This window comes from Amblyomma mixtum, chromosome 7 (assembly GCF_055824585.1).
Source record: "Amblyomma mixtum isolate Tamu chromosome 7, ASM5582458v1, whole genome shotgun sequence".
NCBI classification, from domain to species: domain Eukaryota; kingdom Metazoa; phylum Arthropoda; class Arachnida; order Ixodida; family Ixodidae; genus Amblyomma; species Amblyomma mixtum.
In genome coordinates, this window is record NC_143018.1 from 45031534 (window position 1) to 45049717 (window position 18184).

The following is an 18184-nucleotide window of genomic DNA, read 5'->3' on the forward strand; positions in this document are numbered from 1 at the left end:
TGTGGCGCTGGTGAACATGATCAAGGCTAGGTGCAGTCTTTGTCAATAATATACAGCCCAAAAGGTTTGCTTCCAAGTCATGTAGCGGGGCTCTTAAGCACATTGGACAGTCCTAAGCTTGGGAGGGTTGAGGACTTAAGTTCCTTAAGCCTTCGTGAGATTAGGGTCTCTAAGTATGCAAGAGGAGCTGCACTGCAGGGCTCAGGAGCAGACCCCTTGGGCTGCATACTTTTGACAAAGACTGTAACTACTTCTACTCTGGAAAGCAGAACGGGAAAGAGTCCCCGCTGTAGCTCATCTTGCGAAAAAAAACACTGACATTCCCCGGCACTTTACGTACTATCAATGCCTGTTTGCTTTTTTAATATGTATTGTTAACGAGGCCCCAATCTTCCTAACTTCTCCCGATCAAGTAGGTAATGAGGCGACGAAGCCTGTTCCTTTATTGGTTGCTCTTTTGGCCACTGCATCATCGGGGAATAATGAGACCCCGGATGGGCTTCTTGAATGAGCCCCGGTGGGTAAGGGCATCGACGGCGAGCTCTAGGGGCTGGAACTTGAGCCTGTACACGTCCAGGATGCCCATGCCCAGGTTGGCCAGTGCCCCGGTGACGCCGCGCACAATGCTGCGCAGGTAGCCCGCGGTGTGGCCCACCAGATTACGCAGCGACTTGTGGTAGCCCGACCAGATGGCCTGCAGCAGCGTCTGGCTCTCGCCCTCGGAGCTGATCTGGCCCAGGGACACCTTCCGGATGAACTTCCTGAACTCGATCTCCGTGTGCTCCGTCCTATCAGAGGAAAGGAGGTGATAAGAACGAAGTTAATCTGTAGAAGAAGTGCAGATTGGGCTAGTTGGTGTTGATTCATAATGGTGGTTAAACAGCGCAAACACACACTGACCAAGAAAGAGACAAGCCACACAAAAACAAGCGCTGAACATACAACTACACACACAGACCAAGAAACAGAAAAAAACACTCATAGCCAGCGCAGAACTTACAACTGGTTGTAAGTTCGGCGCTGGTTTGTGTGTCTTGTCTCTTCCTTGGTCTGTGTGTGTTTGCGCTGTTGATACAACTACACACACGTACAACATACAAAAAACTACACACACAGACCAAGAAAGAAACAGAACACACATAACCAGCGCTGAACTTACAACTGGTTGTAAGTTCAGCGCTGGCTATGAGTGTTTTGTCTCCTTCTTGGTCTGTGTGTGTTTGCGCTGTTGAACCACCATTATGAAACAACGAATTTGTATAAGGGTACTTTCTGAATAGGACTTCCTTATACAGGGTGTTTCACACAAGACTTTACTCAATTTTTTTAAAAATAGGCTTTTTGAGTTAGAAGAGTGCTTTCATCACCATAGCACTGACAGCGGTGTAGTACATCAGAATACATGGTTTATGGTTTACGGGAGTTTAAATGCTAAGACGATCTGTCACGCTGGTTAACTAATACTGACTGAACAGTGAACTTTTTAACTACCACTGGTAGGCTCATTAATTAATGAGAGGTATGTTGCCCACCGTAAGTAATATCCATATCAGTTTGTAGAATTTCTGAAATGTCGTTACCCTCGACGCTGTGGCTCAACAAATTTTGGCTACCACGCCAAAATACATGCGCTTTCGAGAAGTTTGCAGGCAACGTAACCTCTCCAGTGCACGTAAATGGTCGAAATAGCTACAATTTGTTGTGCCACAGCGCCGAGGGTAACAGGGTTTTAGAAATTCTAAAAACTGGTATGGATATTAATTAGTATGGGTTACACGCCTCTCAATAATTAAGAAGCCTATCAATAATGGTTAAAAATTTAACGATTCAATGTTGTTATTCAATGTTGCAAGCATGCTAGTTAGCACGTCCTAGTTGTATTCTGATGTGCTACATCACTGACAATGCTATGCTGAAAAAAGCACCCTCCTAACTCAAAAACCCTATTTTTAAAAATTGTGTAAAATCATTGAGGAAACGCCCTCTATATAGCTAAAGTATGTAAGGTTGTACAAGGAGATCTAATTGGTTTGCATATAGGACATCATACACGGCTTTATATGGGACTTTCCTTTCGAATGTCGTAACTTAAAACAACCGTTTTCCTCTGCTAGCCAACGACATAATGTTAAACAAGCATGCCTCGGGAGTTTTTTGGACCACGCCTTACGCAGAGTTTGGCCAGTTATCATACTGCTTGTAAAAAAACTGATGGACACGTCTTTGATGTTGCATTATATAAAGTCTCCCCCCTTTAAGGACGGTTTAGAGATATGTATTTGATTGTGATGACCCCAACAAGCTCGATGCAACGCAAGGGAGGCATTCATTACTTGCCGTAAATTTTAAACGTTTTACACAGCTAAATTACTTTTCACTTGTATTGCAAGTTCGATGGCAATTGATCTCGTGACCTTACGATTCACATCGTTTAAAGGAAGTTTCTTTAAAGACGACGTTTTGTAACAAATTTTAGCCACTAAATTTGTTTGCAGCACCTAGCGGGAAGAACGGGGATTTGCAGGTCGGTAGATTATTAGCGGGCCTTAGCGGAGCAAGAGCTCTTTTTCATTGGACCTTACTGCTGGCCTCAAATAAAGTTTTTTTTTTCCTCCTCCTCCTCCTCCAGCTGACCCCGAATAGCTGCACATGAGTTCCTGCGACTGCACTGTGTTCTCTTCACGCTCGCCTTCGACAAATTGAAATCAATGTCCAGTGGAGTATCACGTCTGGCTGTAACGAAAATCTGGGCCGGCACGGCTCGTTGAGCCAACACCAACTGCATGACTTGCACTGAGTGTGCACTAAGTGTCACACGATGCACCCGAACTGCACTTACCTGGTGCGCACTTGCCGGATGATGACGTCTATCCTATCAAGCCTCTGCTGGAATTCTATCCGCTCGCGCCTAGTTCGGCACTTCTCTATCTCGACCAACAGAAGCTCGCGCAGGCTGGTCAGGTTGCGCTCGATTTCCCGGCCGATGTTGATCTCGATCTCGATCTTCTGGATCATAGGCCGCTGCGAACGCAAGATCTGCCCGCCGCAGTGCGCACAGCGGTTCGTTTATGTCTATAAGGGTAGCACGACGCAGACACTTTAGGGGTCGCCATACTGAAGGCTGCATTGCCAGCAAAGAGGTTCTCAAAATTATTAACCCTTTGATCCCACGGGTGTTGCATGTGATAGACTTTGCCAAAACTCAAAATTTTGGAAAGTTATTGTTCATAGAAAGAGGCCCGAAAAAACTTAGATTGATGCTTATCTATTTTATGGGAATTTATTTTGCGCCAAAAACTTTTCAGCCAGGAGTGCGAGAGTATATAGAAATGCTGAGGAAATATCGAGTTTCGGCTTACCTGAAGAGCTAAGAAGTTCCTCGAAGCATTAGATTTTCTTTGCGCCAACCCGCGGATACAGGGAACACTTTTATCAAAAGAATTGCGTGCGCCTTTTGCATACGCTCAACTGGCACAGGTGAAGGGGGAGGGGGATCACTTTCCTTCAAAAACGTGATCAAGGGTCTCTTCACTCTCTGAAGCGTCTGCTGGCCTCAAAACACTCGTTTTTCCCGTCGTACTGGCAAGGGGGGGGGGGGGGGGGGGGGGTTAAACGACACTTCCACTTCGTTCTCACTGTATGCAGAGCTTTCGCTCTCGCTACGCGTTATCAACTCGTCAGCGTGTATTCCTCGTCGTGGTCCGACACGTCCGGTTGTAATCCTAGCTCTTAATTGGGCATTGAAAAAGGATAGCGTGGATGTTCTCCTCAGTCAAGCGTTGCCTGTATATCAAGAAAGCACTTTTCGGACATTAACACCTACTCAAGTGCAAGCTAGACAACAGCTGTGAAGGCCAACTCATGCAAATTAACTAAGTGGCCTCAATGACTATAAGGCCGCCGCGGTGGCTCAGTGGTTATGGTGCTCGGCTGCTGACCCGAAAGACGCGGGTTTGATCCTGGCCGCGGCGGTTGAATTTCTTTGGAGGAGAAATTCTAGAGGCCCGTGTACTGTGCGATGTCAGCGCACGTTAAAGAACCCCAGGTGGTCGAAATTTCCGGAGCACTCCACTGCGGCGTCTCTCATAGCCTTAGTCGCTTTGGGACGTTAAACCCCGTAAACCAAACCATCAATGACTATAACGTGTGCGCTAGAAGAAATCTTACACTTTTTTATTTCTCTGAAGGGTGAACCTCAGCTTCCTGACTGCCACAAACGCTCGTATAACTTTCGCCCGTATAGCTAGGTTCAAGCCACGTTGAACTCCAACCGACGACGCGACTACAAGCGAGCGCTGAACTTCAACTTCATTTTAGCGAATCTCCGAACCGCTGCATGAATACCTGCATACATGTTGCGGCGAGGTGTACGTCGGCCAAACAGGCCGATGTATCATATAAAGGGTAATGGAACATTGCGGTTGTTTAACAGGGTCACCTCTCAGAAGCTTGCCAGCTCATTGTCGAAAATGAGGCAGTCAACGGACTCCCGTATGTTCGAAACGACACTAGTTTAGAAAAATGCCACAATAAGCTCACACACGAAATAGTGCAGGCCGCCAAGTTTCCAAAGCTCAAAGGTGAATACGTCAGCACGCACTCCGTTTTCCTTTCGGATAAAGAATTTGCATTCCTCTGTCATTTTGTGCTACTTTACAGTGGTTGTAATGCAACATTTCGCATGCTTCACATTCCCTCTATTAGTCTGCTCGTCTCTATTTCAGTTTTTTAGTCCCTATGCTTACACCTTTGTCAGCTCTCTGATTTTGACAACGTGGTCTTTCATCATATGGCCGTTTAAATTGTTGGTTTTTATAATTATTATCGGCGAAGTACCACCAAAACAACAAACTGATAGTACATCGGGTGTGAAGCTTCAAAGACTGCACACTCGCCACAAGGACCCGCAACTATGCATATAGCGTACTCCTACCTGAATGTTGCGTGCCACCGGCACGCCGCCTAATGTATCCGGACCTTCTTCGCTCCTTTCGACGGAACCTTCATCGCTTTCTGTGGATCAAAATTATTAAGCATTAATAAAACGTCAATCTACAGGCATTGTACTCAAGCAGTGCAGGTAATTGGCCCGATATTGGAAATATATATATTAGCAAATGCCGGCCCTGCAAAGAACCACAGTGAAACCATTAATTTACAATATTGGGCCTTTTACCTAAGCTGCTGGGGTACATGAGTGTTTGGAGTTAAGATAACCACTCTCAAAACTTACAGCAGTGCTCCTTTTGGCTTTCGGCACTTGTACACGCTCAACGTCTTCTCATTTTTTTATTACATGTCCAACATTCGCGGAAAAACATTTTGAAAATTGGAAAATGAAAAATATTGAAGACAATGGTTCATTCTTCTGATACATAGCAAACACTTTCTTTTAAAGTGTTTCCATCGATCGCATCGAATGGATAAGAGCCTCATAGAAAGCCAATGGGGAACGCTTTTGAAGACAACGAAAACGTTAATAGAAAAAAATGCAAGAGTGCCGTCGGGCTGTCCGCGGATATATAGATTGTTATATATATATAGATTGTTATAGTTAAATATTGCATTATATGAGAAAATGACGTGCATAAGCAGTTTCTGGTTCAAAAACGTTTTTGTCCAGAATAGGGGATACTCAAAATTCTGAGTGCGCTTTCTCACATAACTACGTTGCCCCAAACAAGATGGCCGACTTCGCTATAAAGGAACTACGTGGGCTACAAGACAGGTGCTAAAGGTGTGAATAGAATGTAAGAAACGTATTTTAGAAGAATCAAACAAAAAACTAGTCTTCTTGCTTTCTTTCAGCTGGAAACGCATGGTCATCCATCTTGTTTTGGGCAACATCGTTATGCGGGAAAGCGCACTTGCGGAATTTTGAATATCTCCTTTGGCAGTCAGCGGCAAACCTTTGTCCCGGTCTAAACGTTTGCTTCGCTTTTGGCAGGTGAGCTCTGCAAGCCAGGGGACAGTATCAGCCGGAAAGCGGCTCGTATCTTCAACGGCTATCACCTTCGCAACTGCTTCGGGTGACTGATCTGCGCATGCGGCTCAAGAAAGCTGTTGTTTCGACATCGCAAGCCATCCTTGCCTTCATTCGCTCTGGACCTGCCAAAGATGTCCCCCTGGCGCCGATCACCGACTATTTAAAGACCGTCAACTTCGTGGACCGTTGCAGTCAGCGGCAAACCTTTGTCCCGGTCTAAACGTTTGCTTCGCTTTTGGCAGGTGAGCTCTGCAAGCCAGGGGACAGTATCAGCCGGAAAGCGGCTCGTATCTTCAACGGCTATCACCTTCGCAACTGCTTCGGGTGACTGATCTGCGCATGCGGCTCAAGAAAGCTGTTGTTTCGACATCGCAAGCCATCCTTGCCTTCATTCGCTCTGGACCTGCCAAAGATGTCCCCCTGGCGCCGATCACCGACTATTTAAAGACCGTCAACTTCGTGGACCGTTGCAGTCAGCGGCAAACCTTTGTCCCGGTCTAAACGTTTGCTTCGCTTTTGGCAGGTGAGTGTTGGTTACACCTGTTGTAATTCATCACTTTTCGTGTTTTGCCGCTGACTGCACCATGTCTTCTTTGTGTACTTCTTGCTCAAAAGCCATACCGAAAGATGGGAAATTTATGACTTGCTGTGCCTGTGAGGGCGAATTTCACTTGGGGAAAAACTGCTCGTCAGTTACTGATAACGCCTACAAGAAGATGAGTACGGTAACACGTGAAACATGGAAGTGTCCTTCATGCAAGGATGATTCGGTGGCGCAACCTGACGTAGCATCCAACCCCGATGGTGGTTCGTTCTCGCAGCAACTGTCTGCTCTGAATGTGAAGCTGGATACTTTGACTACCACTGTATCAGCACTGATGGGGAAAATGGAAGAACTGTTGTTGGTCAAGGAAGCTAGTGAAAAGGTTGCTTCAGCAGTCGAGGACATACAGTCAGCTATTGACTTCCTTTCGTCACGGTATGACTCTGTGCTTGCTGGAGTGACCACTAATCAGGCTGAGCTTGCAGATCTTCGGTCACAAGTTCAATCACTGTCTTCAACAGTAGTTTCCCAGAAAGAAGTGATTGACAGGATGAGTGGAGAGATAAATGATCTCGAACAATACAGCAGACGATGTAACTTCGAGATTCACGGCCTTCCGGTCAAATCTGATGAAAACTTGCACACTTTCTTAAGTACCTTAGCAGGCAAACTAAACATTACCGATTTTCAACCAGCAGATATCTCAGCAGTCCATCGGCTACCGTCCAGAGGCGACTATATCCCACCGATCCTAGTACAGACTCAGTCGGTTTCTGTTAAGCAGAAATGGCTCGGAGCTCGGAAGGGCCTTCCTGATTTGGTGCAAGACGACCAGTCTCCTCGGCTGTTTTTTAACGATAACCTGTCTCGGGTTAATCGCGAGCTGTTCCGACTAGCAAGGTCTCGGGGCAAACAAAAGGGTTTTGAGTTCGTCTGGACCAAAAATGGGAAGGTCCTTGCAAAGCGGTCCGAAGGCGCACCTCTCATTCGCATCAACAAGTTTTCGGATCTTGAGAAACTAACATAACCATGTCTGATACAGGTTTCGTGAAGTGTTCCGATTTTTCTGAAGTCCGGAAGTTCTTTCAGTATCAAACAGCCAATTCATTTCAGTTTACTCATGTTAATATTCGCAGTATACGGAAACACTGGGACCATTTTTGTGCGTTAATTCACCCTTTTCACTTAAGTTTTGACGTCATTGCTCTCACGGAAGTGAACGCTTCGTCAGACGTGTTACTACAGTTCTCGCTGCCAGGCTACCAGTTATATTCTTACACTCGTTTACAAAGAATGGGAGGAGGAATCGCAGTTTTTGTTAAGGATTCTTGGTCCGTTTCTGAAATTAGTGTTCCTTTCACTCAAGCAGAAGTAGTTGCGCTCCGCCTAAGTACACCTTGGTTGTCGCTGGTTCTTCTCACAATTTACCGCCCTCCGTGTTGTAACGGTCGAATCTTTTTAGCTGAGCTAGATTTTGCATTATCATCGTTCTCCCGCGAAGAACACGTGTGCATTATCGGTGATATGAATATCGATATTTTACGCCCCACTGTGTCAACGGTCGCAGATTATCTGGACACTTTATCAAAGTGGGGGCTAGCGACTACAATCCACAGCCCTACACGTGAGGAATACTTAGCTGGGCAGCTGGTCGCGTCTTGCATCGACCACATCAACGTGCGTTCTCAAAACCTGTCGGTGCGGTCTGCTGTGGTTGAGGTCAAGCTTGCAGACCACTATTTCATTTGTTGCTCGTTAACAGATAGTTCCAGCCATCCTGCATCTATGCACAGCCAGCAAAAGGTCTCAGTACTTGATTATAAGCGTCTTGACGAAAGAATAGCAAAGCATGATTGGGATTCTTTTATACACAGTGTGTCCCCTGCGGACCTATATGATCGGTTCGTCGATGTTTTTCGTTCACACAAAGCAGAATCTTCCCGCATGGTGAATGTTAAACAACGAAATTTAGACAATAAGTGGATGTCTCCCGCAATATTGGCAGCCATTAAAGAGAAGGATCTGCTCTGGGCTCGATCAAGACGTGCCCCAAACTGTTCTCAGCTACGACTGCAGTTTAAACATGAACGAAACCGTGTCAACGCCATGATCCGTCTGGCCAAGCGCAACCACTTTAGGTCTCAGTTTAATGACGCACGTTTTAACAGCAAGAAAACATGGTCATTGGTGAATAGTCTGAAAGGAGGGAGCGCTGCTATCTACAATGATACATATTTCATCTCGCATTTTCATAAAGATGGACAGAGCATTGCGAATGACTTCAACAATTTTTTTTCTCTGGTCTCTGGTGCATCTCGAACCCCTCCTACCGACTGTCCTATGCCTCTCAGTGTGATGGAATCTGCTTTCCTTCCTGATATTACTGAAAGTGATTTGAGGTGTATACTTTTCAGTCTTAAACGTAGCAAATCTCCTGGTCATGACGGCCTCACGATTTCTGAATTGTGCAGAAATTTTGAAGTAATTAAAGGTGTTCTACTAGTTATCCTTAACACTATCATTTCTACTGGTATAATACCTGCTTCAATGAAAACTGCTAAAGTTATACCTTTGTACAAGGGTGGCTCCAGAAACATTATGAGTAATTACCGACCTATCTCTATTCTACCATGCATTGGCCAAATTTTTGAGAAGCATCTATTACTCACCATGACGAATTTTTTGAATACGCACAGTGTTCTATCACCTTGTCAGTACGGCTTTATAGCAGGAAAAGGAACAACGGTTCTTCTTGAAGAATTCTCTGACGTGCTAAATTCAGCTTTTGATAAGAATCAAGTCGCATGTTCTCTTTTTCTGGACGTTAGCAAGGCTTTTGATAGCATCTGCCACGTTCTTTTGCTTGATAAACTTTCTGCGCTGGGATTTCGAGGTTCGTTTTTGGAACTGCTTACTAACTTTTTACAAGATAGGCGCCAATATGTGTCGATTTCAAGATTCCATAGCGATTTCACGGCAATTGCCTCTGGAGTCCCGCAAGGTTCTATATTAAGTCCTTTATTATTCAATCTATACGTTAACGACCTTGCTAACAGTGTGCCATCTTTGCTGTTTCAGTATGCTGATGACACTGTTATTGTTGCATGTGCAAAGAAATACACTGATGCTGTTACAGCATTACAGATAGCTGCTATTCAAGCCATGGACTGGTTTAAGTTTAATCTTATTAATGTTAATACTTCTAAAACAAAACTGATCTGTTTTCATAACCCATTAAAACAAGTTGAATTAACTGACCTTGTTTATTTGCATACTTCCTCTTGTCTTAATTGCAACTGTGTACCAGTTGAATATGCGCATTCGGTCAAATATCTTGGCCTGACCTTCGACAGTGATCTCTCTTGGAAATCGCACCTTTCTTTTGTTTGCCAAAGGCTTCGTGCTGTATCGTGTGTCCTGTATAACATTAGATATTTTATGCCTTTTTCTGTCCGTAAATGTGTTGTACATGCTCTAGCCTATAGTGTACTTAGGTACGGAATTACTGTTTATGGTCACTGCACGGTTCGCTGGCAACATAGGGTGAATTCGCTTTTGCGTTTGCTTCTAAAGAATATTGCTTACGACCTGTCCATTGGTAATGACATTGATATTTTTAGAAGACTAAAGCTTCCAAGTTTTAACTCTTTATTAACAGAAACTATTGTGCTAAAACACTTCTGGTACAGTCAGTTCACCGTTCCATATGTCCCTGCTCGGGATTTAAGACCAAAATACCGCTACTGCATTCCTCGCTCCTCAACCCGGTACGGTAAGCGCACACGTCATTACTATGTACCTGCCTGTTTCAATAGCTTGCCTCCTACTGTACTCCGCATGAAAACTAAATACACCCTGAAGAAAACTTTGCGGTATGTCTCCGTGTTGCTTCCTGCCCCGTAGTTATTTCAGCTATTTACTGTATTAATTTCAAATCACTGTAATCTTTCTTGATGTTGTAATAGTTATATATTTGTTTCATTCTGTTTGGTGACCATTTTCTTTTTTTGCAAAGTTCATTGCAACGTCTCTATTTTCCTTTGTTTTGCCAATGTTAGCTGTCTGCCAGGCGCTGCCACTCAAGCCCTTTGAGGCTTTGGTAGGCCTGATTTATGTTGTCTGGCAATTGACGTGAATAAAAGTTCTATCTATCTATCTATCTATCTATCTATCTATCCTATTGTTGGGTATGTTTTGAATCTGTAAACGGCAGAGTGCTACTCAAAGTGACAAACTCTACAATCATTAAATGTGTCGGTACATCCAGAATCTAGCCTACTCTCTTACGGAATCAGTATAAAAATCGATGTTTATTAGCGTGATGGCAGTGATGGCAGAGAGGACAGTGTAATACTCTGAGCGCTGATACATATTCACACAACGCATCGCGTTCACGTAACCGATGCTATTTCTTACAAGTTTCATTGCGCACCCTTAAGTTGTCAGATCTGTTGCCTTGAAAAGCTGACATGCTGAAGAACCGAACAGAGCAAAACATTGTGGTTCCCTAGCAGGTAAAAACCGTAGCAATTCAGGCCCGCATGATACAATCAGTTTTTTTTTTCTTTGTTCTATTCCATCTTTGTCTATCGCAGTGCCGACTGGCACATCATGATCACAGCAGCGTCGCTGTGCTGTTTGCATCAGTGACGAAAGGCAAGGAGAATCAAAAGTAAATATGATCAGCACGTAATGTTCGCAACAGGTACTCGAGAATCAGTTTATGCTCTCGCCAACAAAGAAATTTTCTATTCTCTGCAATGATGCTGCGGGATTACCTCTAGCCCTTGAATTCTCAGCTCATGTACATATTTTCAACTGCCCGCTTACTTTCCTCTGCCGTAACGCATAGTAACAAATCAGAAGAAAAAGTCAAATGACTATTAAATTTTGAAGTCCATGATAGAAAGAGATTGAGCAGATGGCTCTAAATAATCAAACGTTAACAAGAAAAAGCCTCAGGGTGCCTGCCTCTGGTTAGCAAGCACTCTGAGCCTCTTCTCTCCCTTGTTCACTTATAATTAAATTCTTAAAACAAATAACTCGTCATGCTTTTGAAAGCACTGATCACGGCATCAAGAACATCGTTATGTTGCTCGTTTCTCAAAAACATTGAGATGGAAACACTTTCTACATACGGAAAGCAGTACAGAACAATAAGCACAAGCGAAATTGGTGCCAGAAGATAAATTCAGCCGCACTTATACAGCCTACGTTTTCCGGCATCACGTTACTGATATAAAAGTTTTATAGACTTTTTTTAGCTCTCAGTGAGATCACAACGGACTATGGAAACATAGGCCGTTCTACTTGGGAGCCATAGCCATGCTAGCTGAAGAAAGCACATCCACCATGACGCCTATTCATAATGCCACAGTGGCAAATAAAACTCCTGCAGTAATACCTCACAGAAAGGGCCACAAGCAATGGTTGGCCGCGTTTGATAAATGGGCATGGTACTGCAGAGTTACTAAGGCGAAGTAGTTTATTTATTGTGATTTGTTTTAAAAAGATCTTATTGTTCTCAAATAAAAGTGTGGATTATCAGACGTGTGATATTTGGTCCTGCAGCGATGGCGTAGAGGTAGAGCATCCGCCTCGAGTGCAAGAGGAGCGGGGTTCGAATCCCGGTGCCACGCAATTCTCCACCGGATTAAAAAACAAACCGCGTGTCGATGGAATTGCATAACCAGGCTTGGAGTGCGGCCTGATTTCGGTTACCAGAACCGACAACGCACTTCCTCACCAGAACAGGATTTGGCCAGCCTGGTGTAGTACTTGGCCACAACCTTCTATGAACAAACCAATTAACCCTCGGCCCTCAGTCCCCAGCGGCTGCGGAGCAACTGACCAAGGCGGCGGTCAGATCTGTGACGCAGCGGAGGGTGCTAAGAATCTCTGGCTCCGGACAGGCCGCCATTGGAAACTGAACCTGGCAACGTTTAACGCAAGAACCTTATCAAGTGAGGCTAGCTTAGCAGCGCTGTTGGAGGAATTAGCCGATATGAAATGGGATTTCATAAGGCTTAGTGAGGTTAGAAGGACAGATGAGACGTATACAGTACTAAAGGGCGGGCATGTACGTACTGTGCTATCGTGGATTACCAGATAGGCGAGAACTAGGTGTGGGATTCCTCATTAATCAGCATATAGCTGGCAACATCGAGGAGTTTTACAGTATTAACGAGAGAGTGGCAGTTATCGTAATGAGGCTTAATGAGAGGTACAAGCTGAAGGTGGTGCAGGCCTACGCGCCTACATCAAGCCATGATGACCAGATAGTTGAAAACTTCTATGAGGATGTGGAATCGGCAATGACCAAAGTAAAATCACAGTAGACTCTACTGATGGGCGACTTTAATGCAAAGGTAGGTAAAAAGCAGGCTGGAGACAAGGCGGTAGGTGACTATGGCATAGGTTCTAGGAACAGTAGAGGAGAGTTATTAGTAGAGTTCGCAGATAGAAATAATTTACAGATTATGAATACCTTCTTCCGCAAACGAGCAAACAGGAAGTGGACGTCGAAGAGCCCCAATGGTGAGACTAAAAATGAAATAGACTTCATACTGTGTGCACACCCTGGCATCGTAGAGGATGTGGAGGTCCTCGGTAAGGTCCGTTGTAGCGACCACAGAATGGTAAGGTCTCGTATTAACTTACATTTGAAGAGGGAACGGAGGTAACTGGTGAAGCGAAAGGCTATTAACGAGTTAGCATTAAGAGGGAAGGTAGAGGAATTCAGAATGTCGCTGCAGAACAGATTTTCCGCTGTAACTGAAGAAGACGACCGTAGTGTTGAAAAAATGAATGATAATCTCACAGCTATCGTTACAGAGTGCGCCGCAGAAGTAGGTGGCAGGATGGTTCGACAGGATACCAGCAAGCTATCTCAGGAGACTAAATATCTGATTAAGAAACGCCAAGCATGAGGACGTCTAACTCCACAGACAGGATAGAACTAGCAGAGCTATCGAAGTTAATAAATAAGCGCAAGGTAGCCGACATAAGAAAGTTTAACATGGAGAAAATCGAGCATGCTCTAAGGAACGGAGGTAGCCTAAAATCAGTGAGGAGAAAACTGGGCATAGGTAAAAACCAGATGTATGCGCTAAAAGACAAACAGGGCAATGTCATCAGCAATATAGATAAGATAGTTGAATTAGCCGAAGAGCTCTACACAAATCTATACAGTAGCGAATGTAATCATCAAGTTACTGACGGAGGCAGTCGAGCACAGCAATGGGACATTCCGCCAGTAACGAAGGAGGAAGTAAAGAAAGCCTTAGGAGCAATGCAAAGAGGTAAAGCAGCTGGTGAGGATCAGGTAACAGCAGATTTGTTGAGAGGAGAGATTGTGCTACAAAAACTAGCCACCCTGTATACGCAATGCCTTGTGACCTCGAGAGTACCAGAAGCTTGGATGAACGCTAACATTATCTTAATTCATAAGAAAGGAGACGTCAAAGACTTGAAGAATTACAGACCAATCAGCTTACTGTCCGTTGCCTACAAGGTATTTACTAAGGTAATCGCTAATAGAGTCAGGACAACCTTGGACTTTAGTCAACCAAATGATCAGGCAGGCTTTCGTAAAGGATACTCGACCATAGACCACATTCACACTATCAATCAGGTGATAGAAAAATGCACAGAATATAACCAACCCCTATATATAGCCTTCATTGATTACGAGAAAGCATTTGACTCAGTGGAAACCTCAGCTGTCATGCAGGCATTGCGGAATCAGGGTGTGGAAGAGTGTTATGAGAAAATGTTGGAAGATATTTATAACAATTGCACAGCTACTATAGTTCTCCATAAAGTCAGCAATAAAATTCCAATACGGAAAGGTGTCGTGCAGGGAGACACGATCTCGCCAATGCTCTTCACTGCCTGCTTACAGGAGGTATTCCGGGAACTGGAATGGGAAGAGTTCGGGATAAGAGTTAATGGAGAATACCTGAGTCATTTGCGATTCGCTGATGACATTGCCTTGATAAGCCACTCAGGACAAGAACTGCAAAGCATGATCAATCAGTTAGACAGGCAGAGCAGAACGATGGGGCTAAGAATTAACATGCAGAAAACCAAAGTAATGTTCAACAGCCTAGCAAGGGAACAGCAGTTCGCAATTGGTAGCGAGGTGCTGCTGGAAGTAGTAAGAGAATATGTCTACTTAGGGCAGGTAGTGACCGCAGATCCTGATCATGAGAGGGAAATAACTAGAAGAATAAGAATGGGGTGGAGCGCATATGGCAGGTTCTCTCAGATCATGAATGGTAGCTTACCAATATCCCTGAAGAGAAAAGTATGCAACAGCTGTATCCTACCGGTACTCACCTATGGGGCAGAAACGTGGAGGCTAACAAAGAGGGTTCAACTTAAGTTAAGAACAACGCAGCGAGCTATGGAAAGGAAAATGATAGGTGTAACGCTAAGAGATCGGAAGAGGGCAGAGTGGGTGAGGGAACAAACACGGGTTAATGATATCTTAGTTGAAATCAAGAGGAAGAAATGGGCTTGGACAGGGCATGTAATGCGAAGGCAAGATAACTGCTGGTCCTTAAGGGTAACGGAGTGGATTCCAAAAGAAAGCAAACGTAGCAGGGGACGGCAGAAAGTTAGGTGGGCGGATGAGATTAAGACGTTTGCGGGGATACAGTGGCGGCAACTGACAAAGGACAGGGTTAATTGAAGAGACATGCAGGCTGTAGTCAGTGAATGTAGTCAGGCTGATGATGATGATGATGATGATGATGATGATGATATTTGTGATATTTTTCAGAACTGCAGGAATTTTATTTTCTCTAGCCTTAAACGTCCAGCTAGTAACTGCACCTGTGTTTCAAAACGGCGTAAAGCTGTGTATCTTGGGTGACTGGAATTCTGAGCTGGTCGTTGCGCTACATTTTCCTGTAATCTTTAGATTACACGGTGCACTCGTTGGTAAACTATTATTTGACCAGCCACATCGCTGCTGCTCCTTCTGGCAGCCTTGCTGTTCTTCTGTGCCTGCTGAATCATTTGTTCACAATACTTCTTTCAAGCGACAGAAACCTGTGAATCGCCGGAATATGGCGGTTGTCCACTCGCAAAATCCAACGAGACAATGTTAAAATCGCAAAGTCGGAAGAGAAAGGCATAGAGTGATCACAGAACGGCGTTTAAGAAATCATTGTTGTTAATTTTACCTTTCCCAAGTGTTAGGACGTTGAAGGCAACATATGAATGGTTCCTGGCCCCGAACTTTCCGCCGATTGAGAAGAAGCAATAGCTCGCACTTAAGGTGGTTCGGGTTATGTTTCTAGAGCCGCTAAGGTATACTGTACCTGCAGTGTACGTAGCCCGCTAATCCTCACTATGAGCCGAAATACGTCCTCTTCAGGACATATCTCACTCATCTCTAACTACGCAACCCTGTCGCCGCCACATTCCTGCGAACTTCCCGATCTCTTCCGACCCGAGCTGTGTCCTCTATCTTTTGGAACCCACTCCGTTACCCGAAGGGACCTTCGGTTGTCCTGTTCCTTATGTGTTTAGTCCGTGTCTTTGTTGTGCGCAGTAACGGTTTATTCAGTCATGAGCCAGTACCAACTAGCCCATTCTGCTACTTTATGACCTTCGGCTGCGCACTCTTCGTATCACGTGTCATGCCCATGTTTATTTCATGTAACGGATTTTACCTAGGTTTTAAGAAACTCGATTTTGTTTGACCCACTTGGCTTTCTGCCTGTAACTTAAACTTACTTCTTTTATTTTCTTCTCACTCCATAGTCCTCCTTAGCTGTGCCTCCAGCATCCTACTAACGTGTCTTCGAAAAACTGCAGCTTAGACTGATTCACAATCCACGGCTTTAACCCTGTATTGATCACACATTCAAAATGCCGGATAGGAGCCACGAACTTACAAAATTTGATCACAGAGGGTCCCTTAATTGCAGAGATGTAAAAACTTCGACCTTCGTTTATAGAAAGATGCTTATTTCTGAGCAAACTTGCCGTTAACACACACACAAACACACATGCACAGTTCAAGGATAAAATTAAAAACTGCTCCACAATCTTTGAATGTAGAATTGCGATCACAGAAATTTTAGCCTGTTGTACGGTTAGGGCTAGCTTTTGCATTAATTTATATTTAGACAGGTCTCCTGCATATGTAGCAGCTCACATTTTGACGTTGCTTTTATAAATATGCTCTAAAAGGTCGTATGTAAAAATGTCTTAGTCATGTAGAACTGCCGGTATAATTCTGAATTATTCAGATTTTTACGCCGTTCTTCAAAGATGATACGCCAGATTTTCTAGGGTTAAGCAAGGATTTGGGTTTTTCAGTGTTCAGTGCATCACCACGTCTTATTTCTTCACACGCCACATTACTACGCGACCTTCGCAATTTCCTACCGTTTTCTACGTCACCGCCTTCGAACGGGTCTTCATCGTCCGCCAGCAGCGTCCAACCTACGTCGCAGATCAAAGGCAGCAGCACCAGGAAGAGCAAGCCACTCAGTGAATTCATCTTTCCGTCGGCCAGCCAGGACAAAGCCTCGCTGAACACGTGAAGGTTTCGGTTCCGGCCTCCCCGAGCTCTCCGCGTGGCGTATAGGCGATGCCTGTATTGTACTATTGGCTCCCTTTTTTTTTCTTTTCATTTCTTTATCGTTGTTTGCCTCCTTGTGGCTAGTTGAGCCTCCAAGAACCCCGCCTCCCCCCCGCATTTCTTACTTTGTGTAACTACTACCTACCCTTTCCCCCGCCTCGCTCATACCTCTCCTCCCTCCTGCACCTACGCGTGGGCCCGTAAAACTACTGCAGGCCTTCAAGGGCCAATCACGAAACAGGAGCCGGTGGTGTAGGCGCAATTTCTTATAGCGGGGTGGCGATCGCTTCGTGCCCACTCGGACTTGAAAGTGCCGTGCTTTTCCGCAGATAACGAACGTGAATAACGGCGGCATTCAATCCCGTCGGGCCACAACGCCCACGTCCCGATTACCAAGTGCGGAATATACAGGGTCAGTCAGTGTTTACGGTCTAGCATTCCCTCACTGAAAATTGCGCAATGGTCAAGCTCGTGCGTCAACTTTGACAGGGGGGTCCGAGCATTCTCAAGTGAGAACGTAAACGAAGCTGGAAAAACGAGCAAACATAGCGAACTGCGTGCTAGGAGGCTTGAACTGTATACCTTTCGTCTCCTGGGCCTTGTGTAAGACATAACTGACCAATCATTAAAGAGGACTGCTCACTCTCGACAGCCAGCTCTCCAGCAACAACATTCGAAGCTCAGGCTCAAAAATGGGGCCACTGATTCGCCCGCCACAATACCTCTAGCTTCAACGGGTGCTTGGGAGGTTTGTGTAAGAAGTACTATATGAGGGCCTCGCTAAGAACGACGGTGCTGACATCAGCGGTCAGCCAGTTAAAGGGCCCATCGCTTGACAGGGGAGCCGGGACGTGAGCGTGCAGTTTGTCATCTGAACGAGCAACCGAGAAATGATTTGCGGCTTGGTCGTGACCGTTTCGTTAGTATCCCTTCGGTCTCTGAAGGAATACGGTTGTCGGCCCGTGCAGGTTGAGGTGGGGAGAAATGCTCTCTCCGGAACTCACGCGTGAGCGGCAGATTGTGAAACGAGAACCGACGACTGGTAGAAATGAGC

At 45.0% G+C, this 18184-nt stretch overlaps 1 protein-coding gene across 1 annotated transcript; it reads right to left on the minus strand.

Moving 5' to 3' along the window:
* Positions 1–469: 469 nt before the first annotated feature.
* LOC149335875 (uncharacterized) lies at positions 470–17049 on the minus strand. The gene is made up of 4 exons (XM_089554578.1): positions 16935–17049; positions 4934–5013; positions 2840–3036; positions 470–788 (listed from the first exon to the last, which is right to left on the minus strand). Exons 1-4 carry the CDS (start codon positions 17047–17049, stop codon positions 470–472), a joined length of 711 nt encoding a protein of 236 aa, XP_089410704.1.
* Between the last annotated feature and the right edge of the window lie 1135 nt (positions 17050–18184).